Here is a 20,730-nt window from a genome sequence, read left to right as displayed (position 1 = left end):
GCGTTCCCTCAGGCCTCCCAGTGAGTCCTTCTCGTGAACACGGAATGCTAGTTAATGGAACATGGAACATATTTCCCAAGGATTATATAATTAATAACCTTCTTATTCTAAAATAAGACTTTACAGTTTGCAAAGCAGGTGTACAAACAATTTCTCATCCAGTCTTCACAACAATTCTGTGAGTTTCTGTGTTGACGTTGTCTAGATGAAGCTGAAGGCGCACAGGAAGGCTGGCCCGACGTACCTCAGCCCCTGAGTAGGGAACGGGACCTCTCACTCAGGTTTCCAGCTCCAGGTGGTCACACGCCACCGTTAAATCAGGCGGTGCGAGCCATGATTGAATTGAATTTCTCAATAGAGGAAAGTGCTCAGGGTGTCTTGAGAATGATTCCCTCTCCAGGCTGACACCTCTACTTCTTAATTTTTCCTGACAGCTGACAACAAGGACAAACTGGAAGAAATGTCTGGACTGAAAATCCTTCAAACCGGAGTCGGGTCGGTGAGTAACTGCGGGTCTGCCCTCTGAGGCTCGCTCGGTCGGCAGCGTTGGTCTCGTCTCTGGGTGGAGGCCTATGAGCACAGGCCCAGTGGGTCAAGCGGAGTGTGGGTCCGCCCAACCACGTTGTGCTGGCTTTGGAGAAGACCCGTTGGTTGATGCACATTAGCCCTCCCGCTGTTTGAGGATGCTGATCCCTGGTGCCTGGCTAACTTGACGCTGTTTTTGGTTTCCTTTGTAATCATGATTTGGTGTCTCCCCGAGAAAAAGCAGTCATGGATGAGAAAAACATTGAAACGTTCAGAAAACATGTACTTCCTTCTTGAGTGTTTCGTTATTGCTAAATTTGTGGACCTGAGCAAGCCAAGAGAAATTATTCTTTCCTCCAGGATTCAGTGGGGCCTACTTCTATCTTCATTGTTTAAAGACATATGTTTGGGTAAGGGCAATATAAGAGAATGAATGCCTTTGTAATATAATTTAGAATCTATCAAACAGCAGTCGTGTCCTAACATTGCTGTGCCGGTATCAGAAAGAGGTACTTGACCAAACACTCCACCAGTGATTAAAGCTGATGGTGCTCACCTCCGAGAACCCTGGCCGATGCTTGCCCTCCCAATCTCGGGGCAATTTAATGAATTGTACGCAGGACAACAGACGTGAGTCCTCCCAGGAGTGCTATGTTGCCACTCGTAAGTCAGCATGGACCGAAACCAATCTGTGCTATCGTGTTTGAAATTTTAGATTTCACAGCACTCACCATTACAGATAATTAACTATTAAGGGGAAGCTTATTTATGAGTGCTCCTTGCTAACAGCAGAGATGTCCTCCACTGAGCCACTTAAAGATGCACCGCTTTCTTTGGGGAAATCTCCTATTCAGCAGTCATGAGTCCTGGCTCTCGAAATAAGAGCTTGTTTAATTGGTTGTTCTTCACAAACAGAGGCTCCCGTGCTCACCAAGTAGTAGGCACATAAGAGCAGCCTTGCCGGGAGACTGCACTGTGCCTTGAAGACGTTGTGTTCCAGTAACACGGTGGGCAGAGTGCGGGAGAGAACACAAGTGATGACTGACAGAAACTTGTCAGAAAATGCTTGAAGGGACTCAAAGACACCACCATGCTTGTTTTTCCTCACTGCCTGGCCAGCTCAGGCTGGGTTAATGAAGCGTTTGACAGCTGAGGACATCCTGGTCTTTTCCCCACTGTAACGTGCTGTAACTTTAGCAGCCAGTGAGGGTGAGGAGTAAGTCAGGAGTCCGTGGGGGTCCCAAGACCATCTGTGCCCTCATGGAGGGTGCAGTGACCATGGCAGAAAGGGCCAGAGTGGCTTGGAGGATCAAAGTCCGTGATGGAAGCGTTCAGATTTGGCTGCCTCTGTCTTGGGTGTAGAAATAGACATGAAATCCCCCTTGTCCTCCCTCTCCCTTCTCAACCCCATCAAGTGGGATCCTGTTTGGTGCAAAGTCATTCCTATAGGAGGAATATTGGTGTCCAGTGATTGGGGAGCAAATCCAGATGGTTCAGGTTAAAGCCACTCGTGTAAGCCAACCAGAGAAAACTCAGGTGCTGCGAATCCTCTCCCTCACTAGGGGATATTTCAGCCACATGGGAAGTGGCTGTGGTGGGTTGGGAAGTGTGTTCCGTGGAAGCGAAGCAGGCGCTGCCCTGAGAAGGGGAGGAGAGGCAGGGCGACCGTGGGTGATAAGGGAGACCCCAGGGTTGGTGTGGGCATGCCCGGCGTGGCACCTGGCACTGAGCGGTCATCTTCCTGATGGAAACATGGTCTCTTCTGTTCAGGAAAGAGAGGCAGGACGTGGTGATGGTCGACCTGCTGACGGGCTCGCTCTCGTCAAGCACAGCTTTCATAAGTACCTCGCAGTTCGTGCTGCTTAAACTTCACAAGATCAAACACTGTTGTCAATAAAACCTGGGCCTGACAGGCAAGCCTTTCACTCTGGCCTGTTGAGGAAAGCTGCTTGTCCCCACCCTGGGAGAACGTGAGGGTCAGGAAGTTGTGACTTCATTCTCCTCCCTCCTCCCCAGCGTCACGGCCAAACTCTGCTCTCAGTGAAAAGCTCCTCCTTTCGTCACTATTCTCGTCTCTGGCAACCTCTGACCTCCAGTGATTTGCCTCATCTGTCAGGGAATTGGGGGTTTTTATTCTATGCAGGACTTGATATAATCTGTTAATGAACAAAATTTCAACCGAGTAAATTTAAAGATCTAATTGGCATTATTCAGCGATTCATGACTCAAGGAGCATCCCATCTAGTAAACAAAAAGGCCTCTGAGGACTTGCACAAAATGGAAGATACTTAGATGCAGAAACTGGGCGATACACGAAAGTTATTAGCAAAGGAAAAGAAAGGATTGTTTCGGGCAGGGCCACCTTTCTTTGGAGGAAGGGTGTGGGGGTCTAATTGGACAGATGACCTCACTGGTGTTGATCAGGAATTTCCCAACTGACCAGTTTCAGGTCACATTCCCGGGAGAGGCTGAAACTGCAGTTAAGTCTTGCTTTGTTTCCTGGGGGTAAATGACTCCACCGTGGGCCTGTTGTTTCCTTTTTTAACAGTTCCTTCAACCTAGAGCCCTTCATCAGCTCAGATTATCATCCGTTATTTCTTTGAATGTTGCCTCTCCCCCGATCCTTCTATGCTCACCACGTGACTTGGTTTTCTCTATTGTGTAGTGGTGGTAATCTCAGTACCCACCTCACTGGGTTATGTGAAGATTCGCTGAGATGATAGACGTAAATGCCTTGGACACAGTAGGCATTCTGTAGATATTCACTTCCATTATGACTGTCCGTGTTGTTCTTGTGTAGTGTTCCTATTAGACAGGTGTTGGACCTCCTCCACACTGTGTGTCTCAGGCTACTCTTTCATACTCTCCCCTCTATCTCTCAGTGCTACGTGATGGACTGTTTCCTCACATTACATTCCAAATTCTCTCTTTCTCTGTATCTAATCTACTATAAAACTCAAATGTTAGATACTTTTATTTCAGTTACTGTAGTTTCCACTTCTAGAAAAAAATTGTTTAGTGCATCTTCAAATATACCTGTTCTTTTTTCCTACTGACTTTTACGTTCATTATGTTTTTGATACTTTCTTTTATCTTTTTAATGATTTTAAACCTACTTAAGTTATAGTCTTATTCATACTCTTTTACTATTTCCTAATATTGGGTTTCTACCACTCCTTTTCATTACACTTGCTGAATCTCCCTCATGGAGGTTCACTTTCTTGTGTGGTTTATGAGGGGTTTGTGTTGTGTGTGTGTGAGCTTGCCTTCAGTAGGGATGGATTATACTAGAGGTGTGGTTCTACGTGAGAGTTTCTGCATGGTTTTTGTTTATGTCCACTGGGACACTAGATGTCTCAGTGGATCCATTTCTATGTTAATCTCCCACCTTGAAGTTTCTGCCCCATTAAGGCAGTAAAATCTGTGCCTGTGGTATAGGTCGGGTTTCAGCCTCCTTATGCTTCCCCATGTAGCAAGTGACTTGATCCTGGTCTCCATTCTCAGGTGAGGCAGCTCTCCAAGGTTGTAGGCTTAATGTGGGGTCTCAGTTCTAGCCTTCCCACTCCTGCAACTCTAAGGCCGTATGTGCTATCCTTGCGTGGATACACAACCCCGTACCCCAAACCCCAGGGCTAATGCCCTTGAATCTATATGAAAGTGCCAAATTTCCAAGAGCAGCTGTAGCACCAGCTCCCACTTACACCCGAGTTTTGATTTCTCTCTTCATTCAGGAATCTGGAGATTCCTCTTCCTTTACTTTTGTCTTAGCTTTGTGTGGTTTTAAGTGGATGTATTTTATTCAGTATTTCTATGTGTATTGCTGAGAGGGCCCCCACCCTGCTCAGTTTAGTGTACTGTTCATTCATTCAAAGGATATTCACTGAGTGCCTACTGTGTGTCAGGTGCTGGTTTAAGGACTGGAATGACAGCAGTGAACAAAACAGACTGGAGCTTCCATTCCACTGGAAGCTGGAGGCCCACTGAGGGATAAGTTCCATCTTTCCTCTCAAGACAAAATCCTACCACCACCTTCACTGGTTTCTGCCTCATGTGGGCAAACCATCTCTGGTCTCTTCAGCTCAACGTCCTTCACATCACATCCACTCATAGACATACCTCACAACTGCTGTCCCTCTCAATCTGCACTCTGGCTTCCACCTCCTCTCCATCCTACTTCCCTGCTCTTACTGTACTTGACTTTGAGCCCTAGGCATCTTGAAGTGTCACTTTCATTTCTTCCGTGACCTACCCTGACCACACCCGTTGCCTATTCAGTCTGCACCCACCTCTCATTCAAGACCAAATCTTCCACCAATACTCTTGCCCTCACCTCCTCAGACCTCCTCCAAAATCACTGCCCATTTTCATTCATCCACCAACAAATATTGAGCACAACTATGTGCTGTCAGGAATGTCCATGCTTTAATGCAAATATTTATTTTCGTCTACCTCCCCCCTGGCTGTAGTTTCTGGATAGTAGGGAGTGTGTCTTACTGACTTTGCTATCACCTCCTTGCTAGGCTGACTGATCTCACTAGAAATTCATAACCACAGATCTCAAAGGAAGACTCAACACTACCAGACAATCGTTTTAAGAATGTTCACCCTCCCATACTCCAAAATACCTATTTTTCAATTCTTCTCTTTCCTCATACAGGCAACCACCTCTACACGTGTGTGCACACATACACACGCACACACGCAGCCACCTCCTTAGTCTGTGATCTTTCATTGAGCAGAAGAACTGCATCTTGCCTGCTTCTAAACCACCAGTGGAGCTGCACATTTTGAGCCTCCTCTTCTCTTCCAGTGGATAAAGTTACCTGCTCCTGCCGTGTTTGGATCCATCTCTGCTCACCCGGGAAAGACCCCCTTCTGCTCTTAGAGTCTCTCTCTTCATCATCTGTTCTCCTTCTTCACTGGTTTCTTACTGTCAGCACACAAACCTGGGCGAGTGTTTCCCATCTTGTTAAATAAAACAACTCCCTTGACACCCTAGTCCTTCTCACCCTCCACCATTTCTCCATTTCCTTTCACAGCAAAACTTTTCACAAACTTTGTCTACATTCCCTGTATCCAACATCTCACCACCTGTTCTCTCCTTACACCCCAGTTAGGACTTGGTCTCCACAGTTCACTGAAAACTGTTGTCAGCATCACCAGTGACCTCATAGTTGCCAGAACCAGTGGTCACTGTTCTGAACTTTGACTCCTTGTCCTCCTGGTAGTGTTTGCTGACTGAACTCCTATTTGAAGCCTTGACTGTGCTAGGGGCTCCCCCTCAGACTTTGTAGCAGCTCCTCTTTGTTGGATGCCCACATCTCTGAGTGCCCCCAGGACGGGTCTTCTCCTCATTCCTCTCTGCACTATGTCCCCAAGGGTCTCATCCAGGCCTTGGCTTTTTGTGTTATCTCTGTGATGATAATCCGGACTTATATCTCTAGCCCCGACCCGTTTGCTGTGCTCCAGACAGGTGAGCCACCAGCCTCCTGCATTTCTCTACTTGGATACCTAGTGAGGTGTCTCAGACTTAAAGTGGGCAAAGCAGAACTCTTAATTTCCCTACCAGACCTGTTTCTGCCCCTAAGTTTCCCCCGTCTCGTAAATGGACGTGGCGTTACTACAGTTGGTGAAGCGCTGTCTAGGAACTGGGTTGACCTGATTCACGGAAATTTGAGTTGCACTTAGATTATTTGTGAAGATGGCTACGTAAGTTCCTGAAGGAACTGCCTTCTGCCCATTCTGGATGCCTGCCCTCGTCAGGTACGGGCAGGGAGTTTCTGCTGAGACCTCTGGCTCGTGGTGGTTGACTCACACCCGGCGTGGGCCGTGGGCCAGGTGAGGGCGGAGGGCAAGAGCAAAGCAAAGCCACCACCACGGCACCGGCTTCTCTATTCCCATCACCGTGTCTGATCTGCTTCCTCTCTGGTCCCTAAGTGGCCAGAAGCCTGACCATACCATCCCTAGGGGCAGAAAATGACCAACCCCCAGACCATTTATTTTACCCACTAATTAAAACCTGGCCAAAAGAAGCTCGCCCACCGCCTGAGTTCTCCGTGAGCCGCCTCTGCCTTCGTAGCAGCCCCTCGATGTTTCCTCGGTCCACCAAGTGTTTGGAGACCAGCTCTCCAATCTCCTCTCCTTTTCCAGGTGGCAGTTTTCCATTTCAAAAGGCAGTATTTCTCTCACCTTTGAAGTTGACTGAGGTCATTCTCGATGGGCTCGGGCCGGGATCCCACGTTCCATTTAACTTCTGCCTGAGCAGTCTCCGGGCTGGGAGCTGTCCTTGACAGAGGGAAGGGGCGTTTGTTTATTTGGAGCAGATTTTGGATACTGAAAATGGGAGAAAAAGGGGACAGTTGAGATATTTTTAAAAAGCTAACAATATCTCTTTTTCTAATTTTAATTGCCTTATGCAGTATTAAGCCTGATTTTGATGATTCTGATTTTTTTTTAAATATATGTGAGATGAATGTCTTTGCTAATTCCTGACTCTGGAATGTGAAGCAGAGTTTGATTACTAGAATCTAACAGCATTTACAGAATCTCTCCCTGGTGCTCGTGATTCACATGTGTGATGACAGATAGTGGAATTAAAACCTTTTAAGCCAAATGGAAATATCTCAAAACAAAATTTAAAGGAAATGAACAGATTACAGTACGCATACACATTCCTAATAGATTGGTGTATTTTGACGTATTTCAAAATCTAATTTCTGATATCTTGAAAGTTTTTGCATTTTTTTCAAATTAATAGTCATGTTTCTTCCAAAGGAAAATTATATTACAAAGAAAAACTCAAATATTTGGAAGAAAAATAGCGTAAATGATTGTTTCTAGGAGGGCAGATCCATGAGCACAGCTTCCATAAGCGTATCTGAAATAAGGGATTACTTTCTAATTTCTTAACCGTGTGATAAACTTACGGCTGTAAGATTAACCTGCCAGCATTTTAGTCGGAAAGCGCGGCTGATCCGCGGGTCTCCGCATTGCTCCAGCAGCTCAGAGACTTGAATACAGGGGACCTCAGAGCAGCTCATTTCATACCGCGGACGTCCTGGTTAGACTGAGTGCCATCCTCCGGCTGCCCTGGGTGGTAATGAGCCCTCCGTCACAGGGAAATTCAGGCAGAAGCGAGATGGCCATCTGTTCAGATTCCGAAAAAGGGAATCTTTCTTTCTATCTAGTGTAGGGAGGAGAAAGTTTTCCTCGACCCTTTTGGGGTCCCTGGCTGGGTCTGAAAATGAAACCAACAAGGACAGATTAACAGGAAAAAAAGCACACAAATTTATTTAATGTAAGTTTTACGTGACACAGGAGCATAAGAAATAAAGACCAAAGAAACGGTTAGACCGGAGTGTTTTAGGCTGGACTTGAGGAAGGGTGGGCGGCCATGGAGGAGTGTAACAGGACAGAGTGTGAGGGGAGTGCAGGAGCGGGGGAGGCAGCAAGGCCTGCTTGCTGGGTTCTTCTCTTCTGAGATGAGGAGACTCCTTTCCCCTGGGTACCGGGAGGGCACCTCTCACACGAGCGTCCACGGCCTGCTTCCGGGGAGAAGCGGGAGATCAGTGTGATCTTTCTGCTTCTGGCTCTTTCTCAGACTCCTTCAGCTGGAAATAGTCCATGTGCTGAGGCACCATATTTTGGGGTAGCGTGTCCTGAGCCCCATGGCTAGTGTGGTGTGAGGTCAACTCCTTCCTCAAGGAGCCCTGGGGGTGAGTGTTTTGCTTGAGTGGGGCAGGTAGGGCATGAACCCCGGCGCTGTGCACCATCCACTCTCTGCTTTAACTAGGTCTGCGCTTCGGCTGCCTCTGTCACTTATTGGCTCCTGAGTAAGATTTTGTTCTAAGAAAGGATTCTGTGGCTAAGACTATGTCGATCCCAAAAGTCTCTTAAAAGTCTATGAATCTCTGATTGTGCTCCTCCCCCCCGAGAATTAATGTGAATCATCGTGTGATGTTGCGTTGGTGGTGGGTGGTGATGGGTATCGGTGCAAGATGTGTATAGTTCTTTGTTATTTTATCTTTAATACCACTTTTTACAATTTTAATAAAGAAAAAACATGCAACCAGAGTAAATGAGTCCATATTCACATTTACAAATGAGTGAGGACAGAAGCGGAAACACCCCCGTAAGTGAATGCCCGCAGCTCGGGGTGGCTGAGCTGGCTCCTTATCACCTGTTGGCTTCACAGGTTACTGTAGAGAATGTTAACAAGAACTTAAGTCATCGACGTTTATGAAGATCTTGTATGGCACTGTGTCACGCACGTAGGACATAATAAGTAATTAAAAATGTCCCTGGCGTTTAGATCAGGCACATATGTGGGAATTCACGAGAAGGAGCCCTGAGGCGGGTGGGTGACGAAGGCCAGGAAAGGCTGTCCTGAGCAGTGGGCAGTGGAGAGGGGTCAGGTGTTTCTGACGGTAGTCCTAATGCAGTGGAGGTGGAGCTTAGTGAATGGGTGTTGTCAGAAAAGAGAGAATGCAGTGGATTCAAGAGTATTTGAAGGAAAAGATGGTATTTGAGGGTAAGTATAACGAATAAGGAAAGATGAAAATGTAACAGTTGACAGGGTGTCCTGGGTGAAGAGACTATAAACTGAGTCTGAGATGCTGGTGATGTGTTGCAAGTGCCTGGTGACCTGCAGATAAACGAGGCTTCGGCTGCCTCAGCGGGACGTGCCATAGCCCCTCTGTCTCACCCCATGGCTCCTCTCTTGCCCAGCCTTGGGCTGGCTGCGACCGGAGGGTGGAAGGCAGACACAGCAGTCACAGAGCCTCTGACATCCCGGAAAAACCATGGAACCTCTCTAGAAACACAAACTCCCCAAAGTGGCGTACGTTCCGGGGAATTTGTGGCGTCTCCGCCCCCAGAGCCCATTCAGTGATCCAGGAGCCCTCAGCAGGTTCCGGAGCCATGACTGGACCTCTGCTGGGGCCATGGGGGAGTGAGGGAGCCCAGGGCTCCCGGCTAGCGTGGGGCCCTCTTCTCTGTCACTTCAGGAGAGTTCTGGGCTCCCCGTCACTCTCATTTTGTGCACAGTCACCTTCTTTTATTCTAACCTGCATTTCTTGACAGAGAAAACTGAATTTTTTTCTCCTAAATGCAAAAAGAACATCGGTCCTAAGAAAAGCCTTTTTACTTATAAATATTGCTAATTTGTGTTTGAAAAGGGAAATCTGCATGAAATTACATTAAAATATTTGCAGCAGCCTATCTAAGATTGTTGTAAATTCAGCCCATCTGAGGACTCCCCTCTCTGAGCCCATGGTGATGGGGGTCTGAGGTCAGCTGAGCAGCCCTGTCTGGGCTCTGCTTTTCTGTCACATGCTTGTGACTTTTGTGGGACAGGCCACCGTTGAGCTTCACACAGCTTCCCTCACACTCGGCCCTAACAGATGCTCTTCATACTGTTTGCTTATTTCTCAAAAGTGAAGAAAATCACACAAAAATATGTTTGATATAATTAACTGCACTTGACATATCGACAAATATGCGTTTATTGTGAAACATCTTTTTCTTCTGAAATGCTATTTAAAGCACGTGTCACGTGGGCCCACAAATGTCTTTTCAATACTTTTCTGTGATTTAAAGGCAGGAGAGGTGCCCTGTGATGTGGCAGTTGCTATAGTGACAAATTTAATTTTTATTCAATATCAGAGTAAATAGTCACATAAAATGAAATAAGCAGCGCCTGCCTGTGGCAGCGGTTCCCGCGTCTCCCCTCCCCTCCCCGCCGTCCTCTTCTAACATTTTCAGCTGCATTTTCATAGCAATATGTGTAACACATGTTTCCCTTGCAGGGGCATGGCTGCTGTCTGGGCTGGGACTTGATGGTGTCCCCATAAGAGATGGAGGGACCATCTAAATACAGTATGTCTTTCCTGTAGCTTCCTCCACAGAGCTGGGTTGGTGTGGTATCAGAAGTTAATTCTCATTAAAAAAAATCCTGAATCTAGAGATACTCCTAACAGCCCTCAGAATGTAGTATTCCAGAAACCCCTTTTCAATGTTTAACCCATAAGACTTGGAATTGCTTGAAAAAGAGTGAAGACAATTAGAGGGAAGATACGCAGCCCCTACCTCCTCCAGATTCCTTATGAAACAGCAATGGCGGCCAGTGGTTATTTCCTGTCTCTCCCGGCTGGGATCTGTGTGCATCATCTCCTTGGTCGTGTGAGGTAGACGCACTTCACAGATGAGGAAACTGAGGCACAGAGAAGTCAAGTGATGGAAACAGCGGTCAGGTTTCCCCTCCGGGCAGCCGCGCTCCAGAGCCTGTCTTATACCCAAATGGCGCTGGACCGGCTTTGGAGTCTGAGAGGCCTGGAGTTCTGCTTCTGAGTGAGAGGAGCCTAATGGCTCCTGTGACTTGGAAATGCATCCACTTGTGGAACTGGCTTCAGAGTGGGCTTTGGCTCTCCCACAGAGCAGCGTCCGCCTGGAGATCCCCTAGCCAGCTGCTGGCCCAAGTCCTCCCGCTCCTGCCTGGGAACCCTATAGGGGACGGACAAATTGCTATGTGTTCTCGCTGGGGCTGCAGTAACAAAGTAACACACACTGGTGGCTCAAACAACAGAAAGTACTGTCTCTCGGTTCTGGGGACCTGAAGTCCAAGGTTGAGGTGTGGGCAGGGTTGGCTCCTCCGGGGCTGAGGGAGGATCCGTGCCAGGCCTGTCTCCTCCTGTCGAGAGCCATCTCATCTCCACATGTTGTTCTCCCTGCGTGTCCATGTCTGTGTCCAAATTCCCGGTTTTCATAGGACACCACTCCTGTGGAATGAGGACCCACCTGTGTGCCTCCATTGTAACTGGTCACCTCTGTAAAGACCCCATCTCCAAATAAGGTCACATTCTGAGGTCCAGGGGGTTAGGACTCCAACATATCAGTTTTGAGGATACACCATTCAGCCCGTAACAAGCTGGTAATGCTACCCCTCCCTGATCCTTCTCCATCCTAAATTCTGGAGGGGTGGCAGGGGCTGTTCTGAACTGAACGGAAGCCCCTTTATCCTCATGGCTGAGAAGGGGGCCCTTCCCCCGAGGCTCTACCTGTAGAGAAGACCGCCAGTCCCTGTGCTCCATTTTGCCCGTCTCTTCTGTAACATTCATCAACGCCTACTCGAGTTATGGGATGTCATGTCTGCCTCCCTTTGAACCCGTGAGCTCAAGAGTAAAATCCACTCGTGTCTTAATCGTCCTGATGTCTCCGGCACTCGGCACAATGCCCGACGTACGGCAGAAACCCAATCAGCACTTGTTGCAATGAATGGAATGTGGACCTGGGCGGCACGGTGGAGCCCCTCGTTGGCACGCTCGTCTCTGTGCTGTCTTCCTCATGGGTCCTTCAGATGCCTTCCCAGTGCTTAGAACCTCCGTGAAAAGTAGATTCTCTGTGAAAGGGTTCCTCCCTCCCATTGTGCCCACTTTATCTCTTGTTACAAAAGTAACAGAGGCCCCTCCTCTGTAATGTCATCAGGCCCCAAAGGCAGTCTGGCCCCCTTCTTTCCTTAACTGTTAACATCCCAGGATGCATCTTCAGGAAAACTGATTTAAGTAACTCTCCTGTGTTTAATCCATTTTTAAATAAAGGATCTTTTCACCCATATAAAATAATTAGTAATCAATATAACACAAAATTTAATCAAATGCTAAATTTAAAATAATCTCGTCCTAACTTGACCACATCTGCAACGACCCTATTTCCAAATAAGGCCTCACTCACAGGGACTGAGGGTAGAATTTGCACACATGGTTTTGGGGGGACACAATTTGACCCACAACACACTGAAATCACAGATTTCATTCATCCTTTTGACTAGAAGCCCCAGGATCGATTATGAACCGACCTATAACTGAATTTTTCTTCTTGTGGGGATACGATCCCTTGCTTACCTGATCACACAGAGTTAGCTTTCCTGCCAAATTGGTTTCCCCACTAATAACCAAGTTTGATTGAATGGATCTCAGTCCAGCTTGGATCTCCTCTCCCACCTCATCCTCCGACCACACACGCACGCATGAATGAACACGTACAAACGCACACACACAAGCACGTGCACACACGCAAGCACGCTCCCCAGACCCGCCCGTCTGCGTGGTGCTGACAGGAGTGAACTCTGGCGATGGATCAGGCTGACACTGTCAGTACCTGGGGCTGGGATTATCACTGATTACACCTATCCTGTGAAACCTTATGGGGTGAAAAAAATATGGAAATATTTCACTAGTAGACCTTTCCAGTAATTTCATATTTTCAAGTAAACATGAAAAGTAATCTAATTTTTTTTTATCAAACCAGCTAATTCTCGTTGTATTGTCAAATTATGTTATTTTTTCTCATCAAGATTCTTGAAAGGTGAAATCTCCTTAGTTGCATCTTTAAGGCACATCAATGCCTGGTGTACCCCATGCAGATGAAATATTGTAAAACTAAATGGTAGGTTAAGTGCACATATATAATTTTTACCCTCAAAGTTCATGAGATACAAGTGCAAACCCTAACTTTCCAACTTCTGAGTAAGCCTGCTGGGGGCCTGGACCAGCGATGACTCAACCCTGGAAGTGCCGTGTGGGGTCGGTGGTAGAACTGGGTTTGGTTTCAGGATCATGCAGGTGCATCCACGTTGCCAGCCAGGCGTGCTTTCTTCCTGACCCCCCCAGGGCCCCTCCACTCAGGGCACCACACAGTCCGGAGAGTTCTAGACTTGGAACATGCTGTGCACTAACTGTGGTCAAATCACTTGAGCTTTGCACCCGGGGAGGGAGGAGATGGGGGGCTCCCTGCCGCGCCCACAGGACCCGCCCCCCTCCCTGGAAGCTGAACACGGGCCTGAGCCCCAGCCCGGGGGCTGTCATTCCAGCGTCTAGACTGCACCTCACGTTTGCACAGCGTTTCATAACCAGGTGCCAGGGGATCCTCAGAGCAATGAGGTACTGTCAGACCCCTTTGCCTGGGGTGCTGGCATCACGCCACCCGAGGGAGGGAGGGTGGAGGGGCACCAGAGACTGGGGTCCCGGCAGCTCATCATCAGTTGGCACCCACAAAACTTCACCTTTGTTTCTGTTAAACAGAGGACCTAGTTAAAAGGCTAATTGGGCTTCTGTGAGTACAAACTCTTTTATTGAATTACAGCTCCATTTTTTTTTAATGAGAGCATAAAGCAAAAAGAAAATTCTTCAGAAGTAACTTTCTTCCCTTGACAAGCACTTGGACTTAACACTACACTAAAAATATCAAATTCTTTCCTCTGTTATGTGGTAGTGACACACCCTGCAGTCACAGAAAAGGATTGACTTGACCCCTGACATAAACCTAAGGGGTTGTTTCCCTGCCAGCCATATTCGTATCCTAGAACTGCCTCAACCAGGAGCACAGATGGGGGCCTCAAATGACAGACGTGTATTTTCTCACAGTCCTGGAGGCTGGAAGTCCAACGTCAGGGTGTGGCACCGCTGGTTCCTTCTGAGGCCTCTCTCCTTGTTGTGTAGACAGTGGTCGTCTCCCTGTGTCCTCACATGATAGTCCCTCTGTGAGTATCTGTGTCCTCATCTCCTCTTCTTATAAGGATGCCAGTTGTATTGGATCAGGGCCCACCCTAACGATCTCATTTTACCTTAATTATCTCTTTAAAGGCCCTGTCTCCAAATACGGTCGCATCTGTGGTCCTGGGAGTTAGGACTTGAACGTGTGTACTGGGGAGGGACACAACTCAGCCCATAACGCTGACCCAGAATCAAATCTGTCCTGTTAGTGTCTCATAACTTAGGATTCCTTTTATACATTAGTTCCAAAAGATAGTATTTGGACAGGCTAGCCTCTAAGAAACATATTTGTGCTATGCTCCTACATCATGTAAAACAATAAATGGAAAAGTAAAAAATTCTACCAAGCCAATCAGGGAGATAAAAAATAAATAAATAAAACAGAGTTATTTTTAGAAGCATAAGGGGATAGTTTTGTCCAAAAACCCATCAAATCCATGGTCTGATCTGGGACACCCAACCATAGCAATAAAGTAAAAATTACCCCAAGGTGCAAACAAACAAGATGTCACATTGACGGTGCCCAGGGGAAAGACCCTGCCATCCTCAGGACCAGGGGTGAGGACTGGCTGGGTTCGCCACTGGCCGGGTCGCCTTGGGTGGTTTGCAGGGAAGGTGTGTCTAATCCTCCTTCTTTCAATGGGATGTGACGACCGGTGCACCACGTGGACATGCCCCTCTATCAGGGGGTCCCTGAAAAATTCTTGACTTTGAAACAGTATAAATTGTGTTGAAATTTTATTTCTTTGGCAAAGAGTTGTCTGCTTCTTTGTGGTTTATTTACTGGTGGAAGCCTTTTCATTCTGATGTACAGCAGGTAGACTAATGAATTTATTTTAGAAATGTCAGTGATGTTTCATGATGCTGCCTTTGGCAACAACATAAAAGGGACTGATTGTTAAACTGCTAATTTACAGATCTTCTCTAAGTGAATGCAAACAAATTCTGGTCCTCAAAGCCCTGCTAATATCCAATGTTCAATTTTTAATTTCCAGTCCATCTTAGATTATGGGGATGAAAAACAATATTTAATCCCTCGTTAACACATGAATAAGCGGAAGCTGTCATTTTCAACCAGACAATAACGGGATTATCTCAAGCACTGTCAGTTTATGTGAAAACATTATGTTGCCCAAATTTTCATGAAAATTAGCAGTGGATAATATTCCAGATCAGAGCGATGGAAAGAGGAGAGTCTGCATTCATGGTAATAAATATTCATATTTGTCTGCTCAGGAGATGGAAATCTAATCAAGGGGCTATTGATGCCCTGGCTTTTTTTTTTTAACCAAGATGTTTCATCGAAATTGGGTTTGATATGGAAATTAGTGTCATTGGAGCCCTGCAGGCCCTGTGCGCCGGGGCCCCCAGGGTGGGGGTGTCCATGGATCAGAGGTTGTCCGGGCATATGCCGCTCCAGACAATAGCCGCCTCACACCTTGGAGGCTGACATCTCGCTCAGCTCTGTCCTGAGCGTTTACTGCGACGAAGTGTTCTGGGTCCTCCCTGCCTTTCTTAAGAAAAAAACAACATAATTTCATGCCAGTTAACTCCTAGCTACTGCAGGGTTAAAATCGTCTGTGCTTTTGCTTTTGTTGACAATTACCATAAATCAGAAGACACTGCATGAAGCTTAATGAAATATGTATGATTTTAAAAAGAAAGGATGGTGACTGCAGGATGTTGCTGTGTGTGTGTGTGTTTGGTGCAGTGTGCGTGCGCGCGCACGTGTGTTCCTGCGATTTTTTTGAAGGCTGTACTGTGCACGTCAACAGGCATTTGAAAACATTGAATTAAGCAGCCATTCACTAGTAAGCTCGGGAGCAGGCTGATCCACTGATGCTTCTGGCCCATCAAGGTGCCCTGTCTTCACCGTTCATGAGCATTCCAGGCCACTGAGAAACCCCCGTGCTCAGACCACAAGCCGCTGAGTGGAGCAGAACCTTTTCTGGCTTACACATAAATTCCTAGAGGGCAAGAAGAGGATCTGTTGTTTCGGCAAAGAACCAGATACGGGCCTTTTAGCATGCTGGTGACAGAACACTGTGACATGACCTCGTTGTATATCAAAAATGTTTGCTGCTTGCATAAACAGGATTTTCTTTAGATCACTATTAATTATGTCAGAGAGCAGACTATTTATATTAACTTTCATTTTAAATTATGACCCTGATGTTTATTTTCCACTCTCTTTTACCCCCCGACTCAATGGAGCTAATTATGGCACAGTCTGATTTTTGGACTAGCGCATGGACAATGTGGTTTCTGGGTAGAAACCTCCTCTCCAAGCTCCTTCTGGGATGGGGCGGAAGACTGAAGGAAAGAGAAGCTGGGAAGGATTTAGAAAGGCTTTCTTTCCACACGCTGCCTACTATGCGGTGTGTGTCCCTAAGGCCTGGCTCGAGGGCCTACAAGAGCTGTGGCCTGTTTCCCCTGCTGCCCCACTTTCTGCACCGTTGATGCTGGGTCCAGAGACATTTCACTCCTCAGCATGCCGTGAGGGGCGGGGAGTCCTGAGAGGGGAAGAGGAAGTGTGCTTGCCACCCTGGTCCACTTGGGCACAGCTGGGGCTTCACCCTCGACAGTGTGGCGTTAGATATCTCTCCCTTTATGGGTAAGGAGTAGGAGTCTTTCTCAGGAGGAAACATTCCTCCCAGAAGTCAGGTTTGGTGGGTGTCCCTGCCAGCCACTGTCCTCCTCTGGGGCCCCTGGAGGGCCCCACACACACTTGTGCAGACACCGCCCCTCACGAGGTATGCTGGCCCGACTTTTCTCCTGAGAAGTTCCTCTGCCCTGGAACTCAGAACGTGGGAAAAAGTGTTACGTGTGCCTGAGGGCTCCCCCAGCCCCGTCCCTCCAGCCCCAGCCTCTCCTCACATTAGGGGACAGTGCCACCTCTGCTTCCCTCCCAGTGTGACTCTGGCCGTCAGTGCAGGTGAGAAGTGAGCTAACTTCCTGTCTCCAGCCTTCAGTGCTGTGCCAATACCCACAATCCTTCTGTCTTAGTCAGGGTTCCCGGGAGAAACAGAACCAGGACGGTAGAGACAAATGTGCAGAAAGAGAACTGTTAGGAGGAGGCTGAGAAGTCCCACTATCTGCCATCTGCAAGCTGGAGGCCCAGGGAAGCCAGGGGTGTAACTCAGTCCAAACTCGAAGGCCTGAGAACCGGGGGAGCCAGCGGTGTAAGTCCCACCCGAGTCTGAGGCCCCAGAACCGCCAGCACCGATGACCAGGGCCGCGGGAGGACCCCAGGTCAGGCGGAGGGCAGGCTCCCTCCCTCCTCCTTGCTGTTCTATTCAGACCCTCCATGGATTGGATGGTGCCCACCCACAGTGGGGAGGGTGGTCTTCCTTACCAGGTCTACCAGTTCAATGCTGATCTCTGCCACAATCACCCAGAAATAATGTTTGACCAGCCATCTGGGCATCCCGTGGCCCAGTCAAGTTGACACATAAAGTTAACCCTCACACCTGCTAAAACCACTTTTCTTCCCACCGCCTACCCCGGAGACGTTGTGAGACTGTCCTTTGCTTCTCCACAAATGGACAATGGCAGTTTTAGGGGTCGGGATTCAGCAGGAATTCGTGTTGTATCTCATACTGTTCTTGGTCAAAGTTGGGTTCCCACTGCAGTGTGAATTTGGGGGACTGTCCTCGTTGTTGAGTTAGGAGAGAAGACACTGGTGAACGACAGCTGCCTGTGACTTCCAGGTTTATCTTCCTGGAAGTGAACACTTGCTAACAGGAGGTGCTAACGGGCACAGGTTTCCGTATTTCTGCTGAGAACTCTCTTTCTGCCTGTGGCCCTGCTCCTGGGGACAGTGCAGAGCTGCATGGAGCAGCTTGTCTGGAGGAAGAGGCCCAGGGACCCAGGACAGGGAGGAGCAGAAGGACGAGGGATGGGGAGGATTGGGGGCCTCATGGCCATGTGTGGAGTGAGACCTCCAGTGACTGTGGTCCAGCGAAGGGAATTTGTAAATAACTGGGATTATTTGTGGTGGTGTTAATATCAACTCTGTTTTTTCAAGGAAAGGGATAATTTGCCACAGCAAAACAGAGTTTTTTTAGATTTTAGGATCCTATCTAAATCCTAAAAGATAGGATTTAGACACACCCGCAAAGCCACTCCTGGTGAGGAGTCTGTCCCAGGACACTCGTGGTTAATCCAGTCTCCTCGATGCCGAGAATTAGTTTCCGGAATCCGACTCCGAGACAGCACTGCTTCTCATCCTGGGCCTCGATCCCATTCAGGGCACCTTGGAAATGATGGCAGAGAGAAGACTCAGCATAATGAGCAAGTGTTTTCTCACAACGGTAGAGACCAAAAAAGGACTTTCTAATGAAGTTACTCTGGCTTCTTTCATGCAGCCCAGTTCATCGAGGTGTCGCTGTAAGGAAGGACATGGAAGGCAGGAGAAGTGCGGGATGGAAGTGGAGGTTAATGTTCACGAATCAGGATCATAAATTCTGACCATTGTCGAAAGGAGATTTAGCAGGTGTTTCCCAAACAGAGAAACAGCCAGAAGAACTTGCTTCAGTTTGCCGCGGGCGTGGTCATGGCCACCAAGCCAGCCAGACCCCCACCAGGAGACCTGGGGGGGGGGCATTCCTGCCCCTCCTTCCCGGGAGAGCCAGGTGGATGGGCCTCTCTGGACCCCCTGGGACAGCCGAGGTCGCTGCCGTCCGCTGTCACCACTAGGGGTCATACTTACATTCTTTTATCCAGAGTTAATGGGATCCTGGAATCAGGGTGGCGATCTACCACAAGTGGGCAGGAATTTAGCAGGATTTAAAGCATAGAGTTGGGGAAAAAAACGTGAAGAAGAGATGGAGAAACAGACAAACTGGAAATCTCGGGAAAGATCTGTCTTTGGAGCAACTCTGCATTCCAGAAGTGGGGCTCCTGAGACTGTGCAATAAGACTGTGGGTGGAAGGAGTTAGCAATGACTTATTCCCTAATATCGCATCTGAATTGAAATTCCCTATCGCCACCACATGAGAAAGATGGTGTACGACCTTGAGCAGGGTTATCAGAAATTGCTGACGTGTGTTTTCCCATCTTCTGCTGTAAGTACCTGAAGCCGATGGGAAGAAAGCCCTCAACAGCGCCCTCAGTGCCCATGGAAGGCCTGCAGACTTCCAGTTTCCTCTTGTTTGAGGGACTAGGGGCTCCCAGGGACTCCCTGGAGAGCACTATCCAGACCCACTGCCAGCTCTCTTAAACCTGTAGGGAAGCCTCCAGAAGGCAGAGAGAGGAAACAGAGGAAGCCACCAGACTGGCTCTGGTCCCTTCCAGTACCTTCCGCAGGAGATGGTGAGGGCTGGAACTAGGGTAGGGGAGAGGGACAGAGAGCGGGAGAGAGGGGACACTGCAGGGGCAGCCTTGCTGACCTGATGGCTGGTCAGATGGGAGGACGTGGTCTGAAGGTGAGTGACGGGTTTGTGAGGTGTGGACTGCCTCAGTCTCCCCGTCATCCCTCCCCTAGCACCCCCAGAACTGGACACAGGCTGCCGAGGACTCTGGAGTTTTACCGAAGTTTGGGGAACAACTCAGAGCGAACAGGAAACCCCCTTGACTGACCTCTGGCCCATGCCGTCCTCCTTCCCAGCTGTCCCACCTCCCAGCCCTTCTCTGCAGCCCCCTGCCCTCCCTCCTCGTTCCTTCTCTCCTCTCGCAGGCACCAGATGATTCCTCTCTCAGTGTTACCTGGAGAGCTGAGCTCTCCCCTGTTGCCTAAACCAGGGCCTTTGCACATGGGAAAGACTCCCTGCGGGGCTTTGTCTTCTCCAGTCCCCATAACTAGACAGAGCGTGCAGAAGCCCCGGGTGGCACGCTCTCGTCTTTAATACATGCTGGATCAGGCCTTGGGGTTTCCAAGGTGAAAAGAGAAACATAGTAGAGCATTTTCCTGTCCAGTGCAAGCCCCTGACATGTCAGGGTGGTTGGTCTGTGTTTCCTTCCTGGTGCTTATTAATTTTCCCAACAAGTGTTTGTTCGACACTTGCTATTAGGTGGAAACATGGAATTTCTGTTTTTTAGGTCAAAATGGTCAAACACTGGCAATTTCATGTGGTTCTTCCTTGGGAACCATGCCTGGAGTTGGGCCTTGCGGACACAGTGAACAGGGCAGATCCCTGGCAGCAGCAGGAGGCTGGGTGATGGTGAACGGGGACAGACAGGAAGCTGCGGGGGGCAGGGGTGATCGGGGGCAGAGAGGTGACCCTGAGTTGCATCACCGAGGAACACCTGCAGGGCTCGGGGGCTGATTTGATATCTGGTGGATGAAGGAGAGACTGGTCAGAGCCTCCGGTCTCCAATAGGCACAAGAAACCAGGATTTTGGGGTGAGTGAGGCCAGGCCGAGAGGAGGAGGTGAGAGTTCTGGTGTGACTCCAACGTAAGAATTTAAGTTTCAGGAGCCGAGGGGAAGAGGCCCAGGTGAGAGAGCTGTCACTGTGGCCAGTTTGCATTCTGCCTCTCAGTGGTTCTTTGGCTTCATCTGAGATTAAGCTCAGGTTTTGCACCAGCCTGAAAACCTGTATCCCGGAAAACAGAAGTGGCACAAGAGCCTCATGTGAAAACCAGAACTCGCCGAGCTGGTCGAGGCCTGGCAGCATGGTGGCTCTCGCAGGGGGCTCATAGGGTGCCAGAATGTCGA

The 20,730-nt window shown here is 48.5% G+C and overlaps 1 protein-coding gene across 1 annotated transcript in view; it reads left to right on the top strand.

The window, feature by feature from the left end:
* Positions 1–20,730, top strand: part of PTPRN2 (protein tyrosine phosphatase receptor type N2) — a 911,136-nt gene that overhangs the window by 592,376 nt on the left and 298,030 nt on the right. The window contains exon 12 of the mRNA XM_058535313.1: positions 435–499. Coding sequence (XP_058391296.1) covers positions 435–499 — 65 coding nt within the window. The remainder of the gene's footprint in view (positions 1–434; positions 500–20,730) is intronic.

Source organism: Diceros bicornis, chromosome 3, assembly GCF_020826845.1.
Source record: "Diceros bicornis minor isolate mBicDic1 chromosome 3, mDicBic1.mat.cur, whole genome shotgun sequence".
Taxonomy (NCBI): Eukaryota; Metazoa; Chordata; class Mammalia; order Perissodactyla; family Rhinocerotidae; genus Diceros; species Diceros bicornis.
The sequence above is the reverse complement of the archived record's forward strand: the minus strand, read 5'-3'. Positions and strand labels throughout refer to the sequence as shown.